An 18,803-nucleotide genomic window follows, 5' to 3' on the forward strand; every position below is an offset into this window, starting at 1 on the left:
GATCAATCATTATCGATGCATGCAATCCCTTCTTTCCAACTAACAAGGAGTAGAGGCTTGGAGTACAAGACAAGTTACACGGTTTAAACATATTCTATCTCTATCTCCTTCTAACTTAAACCCAATTATACTTCTAACATTCCCCCTCAGTCGTAGCGGGAGTGAAGCAGACGATTACGGCTGAATTTGAAGTTTTACGCTTCTGTCGTCTTCTCCACACACCATCATCAACTGTGTCTCTGATGGCTGATGGGTCGACACCTAGGACGGTGACTGCGTCCCCTTCTGGTGCCTTCCCTGTCTTCTCTATTCCCTCTCGCAGTCACAGCGGGAGTGTCGTGGACGCAAGTGACGAGGCGGACGCTGTTGACTGGAGTTGTTATCGATGTGTTGCTGTAGACCAAGCCATTAATGTCGATGTCGAGGTAGCCGATCATGATGATGTAGTCGTGGTCGATGTAGTCGTGGTCGATGATGTAGTCATCGTGGATGATGAAGCCGCACAGAGCCGGAGGCGCAAAAAAATGCGCTATGACAGAGCTGCAGGCGTGGACGATACACCTTGCGGATGTCAGAGGGCGCCGTCGGCGACGAGTCCACCGGTTTTGCCAAGACCACGGGAAGCCCATCGAGCACACATCGGTTTTGCCAGAACCGTGTGGCTGTGTAGGGTCGCCACTGTAGTGACGCCGTGTCGATGCAGTCGTGCTGTCGTGAATGACGCGGTCGATGCCGTCGTCGTGACGCGGTCATTGCCGTCGTCAAGGTCGCGTCTTGCAGAAAAATCTGTCAGAGGACGCTATGTGTCCATCTTGTGGACGAGGTGGCGGCGGTGTGTTGACGATGATGGTGATGAAGATCACGTTGATGAAGACATTGGCGATGGCGTTGCAGCGGCGTGTCAACGATAATGTGTCGCTTGAAGGCGTCCCTCGCGGCGACCAAGTGTCGATGCCGTGTCGTGCCGGAGAAGTCGATGAAGAATTGCGTCGCTTTCCACACCGGCCTGGCATGTGGATGAAGCATGTCGATGTCGCTTCTCGTACAGGTACTCGACGAAGTTCTACATGACGATGTGGTCGTACAACTCGGTGTTGATGTTGGGCTCGACGAAGAATAACTGTGCACATGACGTGTCGATGTAGCGTGCTTGGGGCGCCCGCGGCTGATGCTGGCATCGTGCCCTCCCGTGATCCGAGACAAACTCTTGCGTCGTCTGTGTGCGCGGGAGGCCGGTTGGAGGTGCAGCGAGTTCAAGAATTGCATCTGGTCGCAGCCGAAAACCCTAAGTAATTAGCATCGGTGAATAACCTGCATGCAACCATGTAATCTCTTGGGTCTCACGTCCATGCATATGTGGCTGAGTGATGGTTGCATGCACGTTGCCTGCCGGGTCGAAGCTGACTTGCGCCTGAGCTGAACGAAGTCCCGCGCCGCCACAGGGCGTTGCTGTTTGAAGCCGGCTCTCCAGCGCCTAGGCTTGGTGCGCGCCTGCTGGATCATGCACATGCCGCCGTGGGGAAGCCACGCGATTCTGGTCTGCTCGACCAAGCTTGCGAGGCCGGCTCGGGGAAGACTTGGGCGCTTGATGTAGTTCACTGGGACGGCTCGTGGCTGGCAGTAGACTTGTATGGCTCGGCGATGTGTCGGCTGCCGAAGTAGGTTGGCGCCGCCGCCGCACGGATCTGCGGGATTTTCTTCGTCGGACGGGATCAATCTAATACAAATTTATCTGGCTACTGAAAAAAGAAATCAATCTAACTGAATATCGAAAATTGGAATTGACCTAATCTATGAAAGTGGTCTAATCTATGGAACCGATGTGATCTTTTGATCAATCGGCTGCCACACCCCAGGGAGAGGAGATTAATCTCCCCGGGGGCGGCGTGCTGCGGAAGCGGTGGAAGTTCCTAGGATCGGTGTCGTGAGACTAACCGCTCTAATACCATGTGGAAAACTGTAGGATAGCTAATATTATGTGTTGTATTGATGTGACCCTCGTGGGGATATATATAGAGTACATGAGGAGTAGAGGCTTGGAGTACAAGACAAGTTACACGGTTTAAACATATTCTATCTCTATTTCCTTATCTCTAACTTAAACCCAATTATACTTCTAACAAACATGATGAATGCTACTATGCTCAAGGGTTTTAAGATATTTCACGTTGACCACTTGATAAATGTTTGAGATATTTTGTTTTCCTCTTATTTGTTAAGCTACAGGTTTGTCATGGTGCTCTTTGCTTTATAATGAGTTGGTTCTGTGCATCTTTGATTTATAGATCAGGTGTGAATTCTATTGTTCTATTGGTTTGAAAGGTTATAAAGAATCAACAGGTCTCGCTTGAAAAAAATAGGAACAGGTGAACAGTGTGCTATTATGCAATCTTCAAGAATTCAAAGATTCACAGTTTTTTTTTCGGGGGAAAGATTCACGGTTGTCTAATTCGCGCGGTGAGTTCGACCATGCAGTGAGAAAGGTTGCCCCCAGAAAGCCAAAAGTACTTTCTATGTTCCAAAATAAGTGCTGTGGTGAGGAAGTACTATATATGAGCGACAGATGAACAGATTGGGATGTAATCACCATTGAGGCATCAATCTACTGTATAGAAAAAAGTGGTGGTCTCTTGTTCACCCGGAAAAAAAAATGGTGGCAATCGGAACGACATTTACACGAACAAGGAAGATGTCATGCAAACTGAGACGGCAACGGGGCAAAAACGTCAAACCGGCAGACCGGGCACGTCGAGTGGCCGCGCAGCCAGACGTCGATGCAGTGCTGATGGAACATGTGCAAGCACGCCGGCAGCCGCTTAACCATGTCTCCATTCTCCATCTCGCCGAGGCACACCGCGCACTCCGACGCGGCGCCTGGCCGCACCGCGGCCTCCTGCTCGCACGCCGGGATGTCGTCCGCGGTGAGCTCGCACGCCGGCGGCGGCTCGAGAACACTTCCGCTTTGCACCATGAACTGCGGAAGATCAACGGAAACGCCGCCGCTCCAGCGCCATAGCTTGCCGCATGCCCACCGGCACGGTACGCAGAGAAGCCGGCTGACCCCGCGGCGGCACCACTGGAGCGGGCCGAGAAGCTTGGCCAGGCACCGGCGCCCCAGCTCCGACCACGACATGAGCGGGCAGAAGTCGACGCGGTAGAAATTGGCGCCGAAGCTTATCCAGGCGACGAGGAAGATGGAGAGGAAGATGTACTCGAACGTGGTGCCGCCGGCTTCCGTGTAGGCTACTGATACGAGCGCGAAGACGATGATAGCCGAGCCGCCGATGATCCAGAAAGTAATGAAGGCAAATGCAAACACGTGGTGGGAGCAGCAGTCCATGGTTGCCGCCTGACGAGTGTGGCGCCCGCGGCCCGCCACGGGTGGTAAGTGGTAACTCGCGTGATCCTCCGTGTCTTTTTGGCTGTGAAATGCTAGCAGATCTGCCACCCATACATTTGATTTTACTACATGCATGTATATATGGAGTAACAAACGGCATTGCGCAGATCAACATGTTTGTACGTCTGGTTGGTCTAAGTCGTTTGTACGTCTATCTTGATATATGCTTTAGGATTGTCCGCATTGTTTTCCGCAAGAAAATCGACATGTTTGATGTTTGCAGAGGGGATAGGAACCGGGCGTGTCGTGTACGTACGTACAGTGCCAGTGATCCATCAGATATTCTATCTACTTGGAGTGGTGTGTCGGTGTCATCCTCCTCTCAGCGCGCGCTAAACAACGCACACACGTAAATGAATATCCGCCGAACAATATTCCACCGTGTAGTACGCAGGGGCGACGCTAGCTAGAACACGCCTTGGGCCCGGCGACTACTGTCGGTGTTCTGTGATTGGGGGTACCTAGACTTGCCTGCCTGCAGCCCAGCACGTGGACTCATTGACAGCCCGGTACGGCCCAGCTACAAAACCCCAAGGACAAGACCCTCGCGAGGGCCCCCGGACTGGTAGGCGAACGACGCCAAGACCTCCCGAGGGGCTGCTCCCCGAGCCTGCCTCCCGAGGAGCGGATGTTTCTATGTAGGTACCCAGCCTCACGAGACTCTCGATGACGTAAGCCATGACGATCAAGGTCTGGTGGGCGTCAATGAGCGTAGAGGAGGACAGTTTCCTCTTTGGTGCTAAGAAGGTAAGGGCGTACGTGGTTTCCCAAGGAGTCCCCCAAAGGTTTTCATTTCGGTGCAATAAGACCAAGACCACGGGCTCGGCAGGACGGATGTCATCTCCGAGCCCACCCCTGTGTCGCGACCAGAAGTTTTGCAGGCGAAGACCACCTTTCGTCAGGATAAGATGTACTTCATGTCCCCTTTCAAATTGGACGTTGTGGAATCCCTTCCAGCCTAAGCTATGAGGGAAGATGGCCAAGGCCACTATAAGTATAGGCTAGTCTCCACCGTAGAGGGATGATCGATCCATTCTCACTCCCTGAGCCCTCACGAGGCAGCTCATCCACTGTACTTGTTCATTCTCATCCTCCTCGCGAGGCAATCCACCACAAAGTAGGAGTAGGGTTTTACACCATAAGATGGCCCTAACCTGGGTAATCTCTGTGTCACTAGTAGAAAAAGAGGCTTCCATACGCCCCCATTAGTCCCCAAAATAATCGAACCGCGACAAAAGGGTTCTTTAGTCGCGGTTCGGGAGGAGACCCGCGACCAACTATCTGGGCCCAACGCGCTCGGTCGACACCTGGCGGACGGGAGGGCTTTAGTCCCGGTTGGCCTGGCCAACCGGGACTAAAGGTCCTCAGGCTGGCCCGAAGGCCTTTAGTCGCGGTTGGCCAGACCAACCGGGACTAAAGGTTAGTCCTTTAGTCCCGGTTGGTGCCACCAACCGGTACTAATGGGATTTGAGGCATTAGTACCCCCCTGGACCGTCTTTTCAGTTTTAGAAAAACCAAAAGAAAATGATGGAAATGTCAAAAAAATAAAATAAAATAAGTTTCTCATGTGATATGTGGTCTAGTTGTTGGGAAAATTAACAAATATGAATTTCGACTTTATTTGCAAAATCTCTCTGGAATTTCTTAAAATGGGCATAACTTTTGCATACGAACTCGGATGAAAAAGTTTTTTATATGAAAAATCATCTGCTCGAAAAGTTACATCCGAATTTAACTGGGGGAACCCCGTTAAACATTTTCAAAATCCTCAAAAACCTAACAGAAAAAAAGATACGGGGCTTTTAAGATCTGGAGAGGCAAAAAAATTCAAAAAATTTCAAATTGTGGTCAAACTGTGGTCAAACAATGGTCAAACTAATTATTCTAGAATATTAGTGTTACTAAATAATTATTTCAGTTTTTTTTAAATTTTGGTCAAATCTGGTCAAACTGTGGTCAAACAGTGGTCAAACAATGGTCAAACTAATTATTCCAGAAATATTAGTGTTACTAAATAATTATTGTTTTTTAAAACAATAGTTTCAAACTCAAACAGTGAAATGTGTCACTTCATGCTCAAGCTAAATTCCTGAGGGTTAATAGAATTGACATCCTACTATTGTCAGGAAAACAACAAGTGCAGACTTGAAAACGAGGGAGAATAGAACCCGGAAGTTAAGCGTGCTCAGGCTGGAGTAGTGAGAGGATGGGTGACCGTCCGGGAAGTTAGATGATTTGGAATGATGAGGGATGATTAGAGATTAGAGGATAAATTGAGCAGTGATGAGGGGTGGTGATTAGAGATTAGAGGTTAAAATAATTCAGAAATTTGAAAATAAAAAAAAATTAAAAAAATTCGCAAAAAAACCAGGTTTAGGGGGGCTAAAACCCTAAACCTGCGGAGGAGGCCTTTAGTCCTGCCTAGCCACGAGAACCGGGACTAAAGGTCCTCCGCCCCGACGGACTCCTGGCGCCCACGTGGACGGGCCTTTAGTCGCGGTTCGTAAGAGGCGCGACAAAAGGGGGGGCCTTTAGTCGTGCATATTTAGTCCCGGTTGCACAGCCGGGATTAATGGCCTTTGCGAACCGGGACTGAAGGCCTATTCTCTACCAGTGTGTTCATCTCCTTCCCCGCTCGCACGAACTCGACGAGGCCAAGCCGTGAGGTGATGAGCTTGAGGCCGAGGCTGGGTTAGATCTTCGCACACGCCTCAGAGTTTGAACCTTGATTGGGTCCGCGGAGCCCCGATTCTGACTGTGTTGGCTCTTGTTTTGGGTTTCGAGCTTGATGTAGGATGGGATAGTTGTGTTATGTCTTGTTAAGAACCTATGTACTTCCTCCGTAAAGAAATATAAGAGTGTTTATATTACTAATTTCATTACAAGGGAATTTGTTCTTGTTAAAGATGCTGCCATGAAAGTGTGTTATATCGACTAGAGGGGGATGAATAGGCGATTTTTATGAATTCTTCACTGAGGAATTTGCCAGTGAGGAAATTCCTTAGCGAAGAACTACTTGCAGCAGAATAAGTACTCAAAAGTATGCATAGCAGAACACAAGCATGGTCATCATGATGAAATGAAGACAAGCACAGAGTACAAAAAGCGTAAACACAGGATAGCACAGGATGAAGACAAACAGACTGAAGAAATTGAACTGAGGAAATTGAGAAAGTCTTCGGTCAAAGTCTTCAAACACAGATATGAGCAAGTGCACAACACAGTTATGAGGAAATGAAAGAGTTGAGGAAATAGAACCAGTAAGCTTGGTGAAGACAATGATTTGGTAGACCAGTTCCAACTGCTGTCTCAGTTGTACGTCTGGTTGGAGCGGTTAGGTATTTAAACATGAGGACACACAGTCCTCACCGTATTCTCCTTGAGCTAAGGTCACACAGACCTCGCCCAATCACTCATGGTAAGTCTTCAGGTGACTTCCAAACCTTCACAGACTCGGTCACTCGGCGATCCACAATTTCCTCTTGGATGCTCTAGACCATGACGCCTAACCGTCTGGAAGAAGCACAGTCTTCAAAGGTAACAAGCGTCGGATCCACACAGGATCAATCTCTTCAGTGATGCTCAATCACTTTGGTTTTGTGGGTGTTTGGGTTTGGGTTTTCCTCACTTGATGATTTTCGCTCAAAGTCCTCGGAGGATGGGATGCTCTCAATTGACAAGTGTCAGTTTCTCTCAGAGCAGCCAACCAGCTAGTGGTTATAGGGGGCGGCTATTTATAGCCTAGGAAGCAGCCCAACATGATAAGACATAAATGCCCTTCAATGATATGACCGTTAGGTGTGTAGATATTTTGGGACAGCTGACGCATAGCACAGCAACGGTCGGAAATTTGAGTATCAAATTCCTCAGGGCTATCATGTTCCTCACTGTGTAGGCAATCCGCACTGGCGAATTCCTAACTCCTCAGTCAGAACAAATTCCTCAGAGACTAGAAGAACTTCGTCTCTGTCACTGAAGAAATTGACTGAACTGTATGAGATTTCCAATGGCTTCACTCGAAGGGATTGGTAGGTGTAGGATTTTGAGTTGAGCATCACATGGAAATTTTTCCTTAGTATTTCCTCGACCCCCTTTTACAGTACGGTGTTTCCTATGACTCAAGAAAAGAGAAAATGAAACTACGAAAACAAAAGTCTTCACGCTTCATGTTCCTCAAATGAATACCAAGTCTTCAAGGTCACACCAATTTATTCACTTTCAAAGTCTTCAGAAAGTCTTCAGAAATCCAAAGTCTTCAGTCGAAGAACTTCATTTTTAGGGGTCGACTTTCTCTGTAAATATCAAACTCCTCATAGACTTATAGACCTGTGTACACTCATAAACACATTAGTCCCTTAACCTATAAGTCTTCAATACACCAAAATCACTAAGGGGCACTAGATGCACTTACAATCTCCCCATTTTTGGTGATCGATGACAATATAGGTTAAGTTTTCAACGGGGATAAACATATGAAGTGTAAATACTGATATTGAGGAATTTGATTGCAAGATATAAAAGAACCCCCCCTGAATATGTGCATAGTGAGGAATTTGCTTTTGAAGCAATGCACACTTGAAGAGTTGAATCATGGAGATCTCCCCCTATATCTTGTAATTCATACACGCATTTGACATAATATATGAAGAATTTGGAATGCATGATGAAATATGGTGACTGGTGTAATTCAGCATGCGTGCAATAACATTAACGAGGAATAAGCATGCAGAAGAAACAGCAAAAGTATCAGGCCACCATAGAGTTTTAAGTTTACAACTCGATCCAACAAAGTCATCAGAAAAACGAGAGTTGTAAATTAGAAAAAAAAACGCCCATATAAGATAGACCCGCTTGAAGACTAACTCAAATCCCCCCCTTTGTCATCGAATGACTAAAAGGTTCGAAAATGAGGACTAACGCCCCTGAAGAATATCAAGTTGATGAAGGAGCGCCAGCGTTGTTGGGGTCGTTTGGTGGAGTAGGGCCTGCCACAGTGTCGTCCAAGTCTTCATGTTCATCGGTGTCGCGCGATGAAGAATAAGAGCTGGCCACCAAGGACGGAACCTTGACCTTCTTGTATTTCTTCGGTGGAGGTGCAGACCAGTCAAAGTCCTCCTGGAGACCCATTTTCTTCAGATCTTCTTCGCCGTAAATGTGAGACGGAATAGCCCAGGTGCGGTTGAGGGTTTCATGAAGGTAGCAGTGGTTTTTCTTCACTGCATTGTGGGTAGCAGTCATGTTGTGAAGAATTGAACCAAACTGACGCTTGACCCATTTGTGATTGCGATCAACCTTCTGGTGAAGACAGAGGAGAAGCTCACGGTCAGTCATCACCCTGGGAGCTGTGCCTTGAGGATTTGGCTTGGTGGCGTTGGCGGCAGAGTCATGGGTGGCAGAGTCATCATTGGTGGAGTAGAATGCAGCCTTGCGAAATTGACCATCCAATGGACGAATGCCTTCATCAATGACAGCAATAGCCTTGCCCTTTTCATCAGCTGAGGAAAATGTCCATTTGAGGACTTCAATCGGGGGCAAGTAGATGCAAGGGTTCAGTGTGTTAGCTTTGTAGTTGAGTGAAGACCTTGTTCTGATGAATCCCATGGTCCAAGGAGCATAAGGCTTCAACTCAAATGGTGTCATTGCGACATTGGCCAGAGTCCTCATGAAGAAATCATGGAAGTTGACGGGAACGCTATGAATGATATTGAAAAGCAGATTCTTCATGATGCCAACGACTTATTCTTCATCCGAGTCGTGGCCCTTGATAGGACTCAATGTCTTCGTCAGAATGCGATAGACAGTCCGAGGCACATATAACAATTCCTTCACAAGGAATTTTGTTCTTGGGGCCTGACCTGGCTTCAAAGGCTTCATCAGCACTTGCATATAGTGATCTGTAAGCTCAGGTTCACTGTAGACGCAACGAGCAGCTTCAAGGGGAGGACTGAAAGGCAAAGCACGAAGCAATTCAGTAGCGGGTGCCTTGTAGTGAGTATTTTCAGACATCCAGTCCAGCACCCATGATTTCACATCTTTAGAGTCTCCGGTGATGTGCAGAGTTGCATAAAATTGAAGAATGAGCTCTTCATTCCAATCACATATATCAGTGCAGAAATTTAACAGTCCCACGTCGTAAAGAACACTGAGGACTGTCCCGAAGCACGGCAGAGATTCCATATCCACGTGAGGAATGTGCTCATGATCGAAGACTTTGTCTTTGTTGAACAGCACTGAGGAATAAAAATTTGCCTGGCTGGCAGTCTAGAAACGCCTCTTCCTAATGCGAGCAGAGTCATAGGGGTTGTAATCAGTGAAGAATACGTGCTCGCTGAAGAAATCATTAGCCTTGAATTTTTGCTTCCTTGAGAATGGATCCTTTGGCTTGGGCAGAGGAGTGTCAGTCAGTTGCATTACAACCTCAGGAATCGCAATCTCAGGTTCTTCAGGTTGAGAAATTTCTGGTTCCTCTTCAGTGGCAGCCTGGGTCTTCAATTCTTCATTTTCATTTTCTTCAGCTCTAGTGGCTGGAATTTCTTCATGAGCTTCATCAGATTCCATTTGAACTGTAGTTGCTGGGGACTGAGGAATTTGTTGCAATGGTATGAAGAGTGGAGAGTTGGGGTGCTGACTTTCCCAAAAGTCATCATTCATCACCGGTGTGGTGCAGCCAATGTCCACATCTTCATCTTCCATTTCTTCAACGCCGGCATCTTCAGCAGTAAACTCAGGCATAGGCGAGGAAACTGTGGGGGTTGAAGGGATTTTATCCACTTCAATTTCTTCATCCATCTGCTCTGACGAAGCAGCAGAAGGATTTTCTTCATCAGATCCGCTAGGGATCACATATTCTTCATCAAAAGGGATGATTTCCTTTTATGGCATGGAGGAAACTGGAACAGCATCAATTGGATTAGCAAATGAGCTTGTCAATTTCTTCAACTTCTTCGGTGCTGAAGAATCTGAAGGAGCTGATGCTTTCCTTTTCTTCACTGCTGCACGCTCTACAACCTTGGTTTTCTTCACATCTGATGCAGATGGAAGGATTGGAGTTGGAGTAGGCGCAGGAGGAGCAGAGGAATGTGGTTGATTTTCTTTAGGCACAACTGATGCAGTTGCCCTGACCTCTTCATTTTCTTCAGGCGCACCACTAGTGGGTGCCCTGGCAATTTCATCAGCGGCTGGAATGCAGTCATCAGCCCTGGAACTCACATTTCCTTCAGCAGCCTGATTGTCATCAGTGGTGCTGGCATGTTCTTCAGTTGGCTGAGCAGATGCTTCAGCCTGAGGAATTTCTTGTTGCGATGGGGCTGCAACATTGGAGGTGAACATCTTAGTCAGTTTAACAAACCTGACCTTGGCTCCTTTCCAATCAGCATAGTAAGCATTGAAATCATCGCTGAGGACTTTGATTTCAGACTGGATCTTCACAAGTTCATCAGTTGTCATAGAGACAACGTTGTTCTTCAGGAATTTCTCCTTCCTGTACTGTGCTTTCTTGAGCTGCCTGGCCTTCTCAAATTTCCATTTTTCTTCTTGGATGAAGGCAGTCAGCATATGACTTTGGCCAGGAGTCAGCTTGAAGTCAGGCATAGGAGTGTTTGGGTCCTTGTGCCAGATATCAATGTAATCGAGGATCAACTTTGGATCCAAAAGCAGAGGCACATTTGTGCCCTTGGCTCTAGCGGCCCTGACTTGCCTATCTCTGATGATTTTAGCAAGTTCTTCATCATCAGCTTCGTCTTCTTTAGACGGCACTTGGAAGGCGACCTGCTTCTTGTGAGGACTTGGGCGAGAGCCTCGTCCAGCAGTGATCTTTGTCTTCAGTAGAGAGGGTCCTATTGAAGAATTTGGTGAAGCTGAGGAACTAGCTGAAGCTCCTGAGGCAATAGAGATGCCTGTAGTCCTTTGGCACGTGGCAAGATGCACAGGTGCTGAGGATTTGGTCGGAGCAGCTGAGGACTTTGGAGGGGCAGGAGCAGCGTGAGGAATTTGCCGTGAGGACATTGATGGTGAAGCACTTGGCTTACGCGCAGGCTTCTTTGCCATGGATTTCTTCGGCTTGACAGCAGAGGCCTCAGCAGAGGCAGCAGCAGCAGAGTCCTCGTTGAATTTCCTCACTGCATCTTTTGCTTGTTTGGCCAACTTGGCCTGGCGCTTGGCCCATTCTTCAGGATAATCTTCACCACGCTTGAGGCTGGTGAGATCAGCTTCTTGGCCAGGTGCCAACGGAGGTCTTGAGCATGGAGGATTGAGTGCGAATTTCTTCATGTACTTGGGAGTCACATACCTGTACTCCCTCCACTCTCTTGCCCACCTCCTCTCTATCTTCTGAATGCGCACCTTGCGCTGATTTTTATCTTCCTCGGGGGGTGTGAAGTACCCAGCATAGATGTCCTCAGGGATTTCAAATGCAGTGTTGACCTCAGGCCTCTTTCCTCCTTTCTGTGGCTTCTTTCCATCAGCCATTTTCTTCAGATGAGGAATTTGGACAATTGAATTTTTTGAAGAAGTATGCAACTTTTCTTCGAGGAACACTGCAAATGAGTTAAGTTGATGAGAACCTAGTGATTCAGCAGCGGACATGAGTACCTGTGAACAGAGTATAGTTGCGAGGAAGTTGAAGAGGTCATATGCGTTCTCAGAAGGTTTTTCAAAAAGAACAAGTTTGAGGAATTTGACCAAGCGAGTCTTGAAGAATTTCACTAAGCGTTCTTAGTCTTAGGTTCCAGAGTTGTACAGATCAGAAATCCACACAATTGAGGAATCTTGAAGAAAAATTATTGCTTAGAGAAACGAATCAAGAACATATGACATGTGAGGTGTTTAGTGTGTGAAGAATTTGAAGAATAAACACCTTTTGAAGATTTTGCAGAAATCATTTGAATCAAGGAGGGCATTAAAAGTAACTTTTAATTACCCTGAACGAAGAACACGACGAACTGTGAGGTGGAAAAGTGAAGTTCGTCTGTGCAGATCTTCCACGCCCTAACTCGGCGGAGGAAGACGGCTACGGCGGCGGCGGAGTGAAGATTTCCGCGGCCGGCGCAAGTACGGCGGCGACGAGGTCGAGGCAGTGAAGCTCTTCCTCACCGGCGACGATGAAGTAGCGGCGGCGCTAGGGTTTGAGAAGCTCGAGCTAGAGAGAGGTCGAGCGGAGTAAAGGAAGTGAGGAAGGGGAGAGGGGGTATTTATAGCCACAGTGAAAAACTGTTCGCCCAAAGAAATTGGACGAACGTGCCCCTGACCCTTCTCATTCACTTGACATGTGTCACCCACGTACTGAGAAGTGGAGATCATGTTAGATCGTGGGTGAATAGATAAGTATTTCGTGGGATGCAGAACGGTTTGAGCGGCAAAGCCGAAAATTTGGATAAGATAAGTTAAAAGTTCCGTTCGCAAATTCTTCAGCTGACAAGGACACAGTGAAGATTTTGAACGAGTTTCGAATAGAACGCACATGAAGAATTTGTGAATAGATTGGGTTGAGTATAGCATAGAGGGGGAAGGGTCCGATCACATTCACTTAGCAGAAAACGCAACTTGAAGAATTAGCCATAAGTGAATGCTGTAGAGGACATAAACTCATATATATAGCCAATGAAGAAAAATGATGGAAACAGTGAAGATTTTGCAAAGTTGAAGATTTTGAACAACTGAGGAATTTCAAAACTGAGGAAAAACTCAAATTGAAGATTTTCAACTTTTGGTGGTGGCGTGACCCACCGTATAAGAATGATGATTTCAGACACCGCGTACAATTGTCGTAGGGTTCTGAGAATCAAATTCTTCGTTAATTTCTTCACACTTAGAGTGTTATTCTTCATTGATTGAAGAAAAACGTTTCTTCATGTGTTGCACATCTAAGTCATCAATTTTGCATAAGTGTTAGGATGAGTGTCCTTTTCAAAGAACATTCGAAGATTCTAGGATATTTAGCTCACATTGCAACTTGCTAAATCTCTTCTCATCCAAGGGCTTAGTGAAGATATCGGCTAGCTGTTCTTCAGTCTTCACATGCTCAATAGAAATGTCGCCCTTCAACACATGATCGCGAAGAAAATGATGACGAATCTGAATGTGCTTTGTCTTCGAGTGCTGAACTGGGTTGTGAGCAATCTTGATGGCACTCTCATTGTCATAGAAGAGAGGCGCATTCTTCACGTTGACGCCATAGTCCTTGAGAGTTTGCTTCATCCACAGCAATTGAGCACAGCAAGAACCAGCAGCAATGTACTCAGCTTCAGCAGTAGACAGTGATACACAGTTCTGTTTCTTCGAGGACCAACAGACCAAAGATCGTCCGAGGAAATGACATGTACCAGATGTTGACTTGCGGTCCACACGATTACCAGCATAGTCAGAATCAGAATATCCAATGAGATCAAAAGCCGAGCCCTTGGGGTACCACAATCCAAGTGTTGGTGTGTGAGCTAGATATCGAAGAATATGTTTCACAGCCTTATGGTGTGATTCCTTCGGTGTAGCTTGAAATCGGGCACACATGCAAACACTAAGCATAATATCTGGCCTAGATGCACATAAATACAATAAAGAACCAATCATGGAGCGGTATACCTTTTGATCGAAGTCAATATCGTGCACAGATGGCCATTTGTGGGCATCGGAATTTTGACGCCTTTGCAATCTTGCATGCCGAATTTCCTCAGTACATCCTTGAGGTATTTCTCCTGAGATATGAATATGCCATTGCACTGTTGACGAATTTGAAGACCTAAGAAGAATTTAAACTCTCCCATCATAGACATTTGATATTCTTCACTCATCATGTAGGCAAATTCATCACTATAACGTTGGTCAGTACAGCCAAAGATAATATCATCAACATATATTTGGCACACAAACAATTCACCATCATAAGATTTAGTGAAAAGAGTAGGGTCGAGTCAACCGGGTTTGAAGCCTTTCTTCATGAGGAATTCCTTCAAAGTATCATATCATGCCCGAGGGGCCTGCTTGAGGCCATAGAGGGCCTTATTGAGTCTGAAGACTTTGTCAGGATGCTTTGGATCTTCAAAACCAGGGGGTTGAGCAACATATACTTCTTCCTCAAGCTTACCATTGAGGAATGCACTTTTCACATCCATTTGATATAGAGTGATATCATGATGGTTAGCATAAGCAAGTAATATGTGAATAGCTTCAACTCTAGCAACAAGTGCAAAAGTTTCATCGAAATCAATTCCTTCAACCTGTGTGTAGCCTTGAGCTACAAGCCGCGCCTTATTCCTCACCACAAGGCCATTTTCATCTTGCTTGTTGCGGTAGATCCACTTTGTGCCAATGATATTGTGCTTGCAAGGATCTGGACGTTTAACCAGTTCCCAGACGTTGTTGAGTTCGAATTGATGTAATTCTTCTTGCATGGCCTGAATCCACTCAGGCTCCAGAAATGCTTCATCTACCTTAGTGGACTCTGTGATAGAGACAAAAGCATAGTGCCCACAAAAGTTAGATAAATGTGAAGCTTTTGAGCGTGTGAGAGGACCTGGTGCTTCAATGTCCTCGATGATCTTTTCAACTTGCACTTCTTTTGCAACGTGAGGATGAGTTGGTTGTCGTCGAGGAATTTGATCAGCATTTTCTTCAACATTTTCTTCAGGTGCATTAGCTTGACGTTCTTCATGTTCTGGAATGAATTCTTCAGCAGATTCTTCGGTAGGAATGACATCCTCAGTAGCCTTGAACTTGATAGATTTCTCAGGTGTTGGTTCATCTATCACAGAAGGTAGGTGCTCTCTTTGCGAGCCATTAGTTTCATTGAACCGCACATCTATAGTTTCAACAACCTTGTGAAGAACGTTGTTGAAGACTCTGTAGGTGTGCGAGTCCTTTCCGTAACCAAGCATAAAACCTTCATGTGCTTTCAGTGCAAATTTAGCATTGTGATGAGGATCTCTAATCCAACATTTAGCACCGAAGACTTTGAAATAACTCACATTGGGTTTCTTGTCAGTGAGGAGTTCATAGGCAGTCTTCTTGAAGAACTTGTGAAGATATACCCTGTTGATGATGTGGCACGCAGTATAAATTGCCTCAATCCAGAAGTGACGAGGCGTCTTGTACTCATCAAGCATAGTGCGAGCCATCTCAACAAGAGTTCTGTTCTTGCGCTCCACGACGCCATTCTGCTGAGGAGTGTAAGGAGCAGATAACTCATGAGTAATACCAAGTTCATCAAGATAGTCATCAAGACCAGAATTCTTGAACTCAGTTCCATTGTCACTTCTGATGTGCTTGATCTTCACACCAAAGTTGGTTGAAGCCCTCGAGGAAAATCATTTGAAGACTTCCTGCACTTCATGTTTGTAAGTAACAATGTGTACCCATGTGTATCGAGAGTAATCATCAACAATAACAAAGCCATAGAGAGATGCGTCATTTGTGACTGCTGAGTAATGGTTAGGACCGAAGAGATCCATATGAAGCAATTCAAATGGTTGAGTAGTGGTCATGATAGTCTTCGCTGGATGCTTAGCCTTGGTCATCTTTCCAGCTTCACAAGCTCCACACAAGTGATCCTTGAGGAATTTGACATTCTCAATGCCAATGACATGCTTCTTCTTCGCAAGCGTGTGCAAATTCCTCATGCCTGCATGACCAAGTCGTCGATGCCATAGCCAGCCTTCTGAAGCTTTTGCAAGTAGGCACACGGCTGGTTGCGGTCCTATAGAGAAATCAACAATATACAAGTCTCCTCTCCTAAAGCCTTCGAAGACTTTGGAATTGTCAGCTTCCATAACCACAACACAACGATACTTGCCAAAGACAGCAACCATATCAAGATCACAAAGCATTGAGATAGACATGAGGTTGTATCCTAAGGACTCGACAAGCATGACTTTGTCCATGTGTCGATCCTTTGTGATCGCAACCTTACCTAGACCCAATACCTGACTTTTGCCTTTGTCAGCGAAGATGATGTGCTTCAGATGCGATGGTGATAAGGGAGCATCCATCAATAGATTCTTGTCACCAGTCATATGATTTGTACATCCACTATCGAGGACCCACTCAGTGGCTTTGGGTTGATCATCCTGCAGATGAATTAGTGCAGCTTACGAACTTCATATACTTCATCAGTGAAGAATATGACATCACAATTCATCAGACCAATTTCATCAAGCAATGCAACAGTTAAAACAGTATGAGGACGTGAGAAATGAAGGTTCATTTCTTCATGATTAGCCTGCGTCCTTTCAGGCACTTTTCAGGTCTCCAGCAAATTCTTCAGACGTTTAAGTATGTCTGGAGACCTGACCCTACATAAAAGATTAGTTCTTTTTCTTCACCACCCACATCTGAAGGGGTGGCAAAGAGTTCATCATTCTACGAGCTCCATACGAGAAAGGTGGCATAGAAGTCAATCCATTTCGTTTCACATAAGAGGAGTTAGGGTAAACATATGAATAAGCAAAGAAATTCTTCGAGGACTTATGAACATAATGATTAGAAGAATAATGCTCATATTCATAGCCCTTGGCTCTTCCCTGCAAAACAGAGTTGTTAGCACAATGATGTTCATATGAGGACTTTGATCCATATGAAGAATTTGGTCCATATGAAGAATTTGATCTGGGGTTCCTATTCTTCACAGGTGGTGTCATGAGGACATTCACCTGAAGACTTTCAAGGTACCTTTTGGGAACCCAGATTTTCTTCATAGGAGAACCGTTCCTGCAGTTAGTGCCAACATATCTAGCAAATACTTCACCATTCTGATTTTTAAACAGTTTATAGTTGGAGTCAAATGACTCATCAGAAGAATGAGAAGATTCACATGTAAAGCCAGATAAATTAGATGGATCAACTGGAGGTCCCTTTGCAGCAACCCATGAGGTTTTGGGGTACTGCTCAGGCTTCCAATATGTACCATCAGCATTGAGTTTCCTCTCAAAGGCAATACCCTCTTTCCTGGGGTTCCTGTTGAGGATCTGCTTTTTAAGCACATCACAAAGAGTATGATGCCCTTTGAGGCTTTTGTACATGCCTGTCATGTACAGTTCCTTCAGCCCTGCATCATCAGTGATACTAGCAATGTCCTCAGATGAGGAATTAGTGATAGCAGAGGCAGGTGAGGAATTTGTAGCATTAGAAGCATTTGAACATTCAGGTGAATAATTAGCAGATTCACGTTCAATGCATTTCAAACATGGAGGAACAAATTCTTCCTGAGCAGCGCTGATTTGTTGAGCAAGAAATGAATCGCGCTCCTTCTGAAGATCTTCATAACTCGCTCTTAGCTTCTCAAGATCTTGCTTTCTTTGAAGAAATTCATAAGAAAGCTTCTCATGATCAGATAAGAGAGTGTTATGTTGATCTTGAAGGGTGACATACTTAGTATGAAGTCTCTGAAGACTTTCAGCCAAAGCTTTTAACTGATCCATTTCTTCACCCAACATATCATCGCTCTTATTTAGCATGTATTGAACTTTTTCCAAAGCTCTTTGTTGTTTAGTGGCAAGGGAAGCAAGTTTGACATAGCTGGGTCCAAATTCATCACCAGATTCATCATCACTTAACTCGGATAGGTAGCAATCAGTTACCTCAGCACTTTATGCCATAAGGCATGATGAAGAGGATGATGATTCTGGTTCGAATGCCATCGCTTTGAGAGATTCCTTGAAGTCCTCAAACCAAGGATCATGACGGGTTCGATGACCTTCATAGACCTCAGAGAGACGGTCCCAGATAAGCTTCACATGATTTAGATGCATGATGTTCCTGAACTGATTTTGAGACAGACAGGAGCAGATGACGTCCTTCGCCGTGAGGTTGAGAAGAGTGTACTTGCGAATGTCATCAGCTTCCGCCGTCTTGCACAGATCGGTAAGACCAATCTCAGTGACGGTCCACAGTTCGCTATTCATCGCCATGAGGCGCTTCTTCATCATGGCCTTCCACTTGGGATACTCATGACCGTCAAAGATGGGGCATGTCACTTTTTCTTCATACCTGCGTTCGACATAACTAAAACATGAGGCAATTTTTATGAATTCTTCACTGAGGAATTTGCCAGTGAGGAAATTCCTTAGCGAAGAACTACTTGCAGCAGAATAAGTACTCAAAAGTATGCATAGCAGAACACAAGCATGGTCATCATGATGAAATGAAGACAAGCACAGAGTACAAAAAGCGTAAACACGGGATAGCACAGGAAAGACAAACAGACTGAAGAAATTGAACTGAGGAAATTGAGAAAGTCTTCAGTCAAAGTCTTCAAACATAGATATGAACAAGTGCACAACATAGTTATGAGGAAATGAAAGAGTTAATGAAATAGAACCAGTAAGCTTGGTGAAGACAATGATTTGGTAGACCAAGTCCAACTGCTGTCTCAGTTGTACGTCTGGTTGGAGCGGCTAGGTATTTAAACCTGAGGACA

At 45.7% G+C, this 18,803-nt stretch overlaps 1 protein-coding gene across 1 annotated transcript; it reads right to left on the bottom strand.

Moving 5' to 3' along the window:
- Nucleotides 1–2,692: 2,692 nt before the first annotated feature.
- LOC123170873 (uncharacterized) lies at nucleotides 2,693–3,340 on the bottom strand. The gene has a single exon (XM_044588604.1). It carries the CDS (start codon nucleotides 3,338–3,340, stop codon nucleotides 2,693–2,695), a length of 648 nt encoding a protein of 215 aa, XP_044444539.1.
- Nucleotides 3,341–18,803: the final 15,463 nt, after the last annotated feature.

This window comes from Triticum aestivum, chromosome 1D (assembly GCF_018294505.1).
Source record: "Triticum aestivum cultivar Chinese Spring chromosome 1D, IWGSC CS RefSeq v2.1, whole genome shotgun sequence".
NCBI lineage: Eukaryota > Viridiplantae > Streptophyta > Magnoliopsida > Poales > Poaceae > Triticum > Triticum aestivum.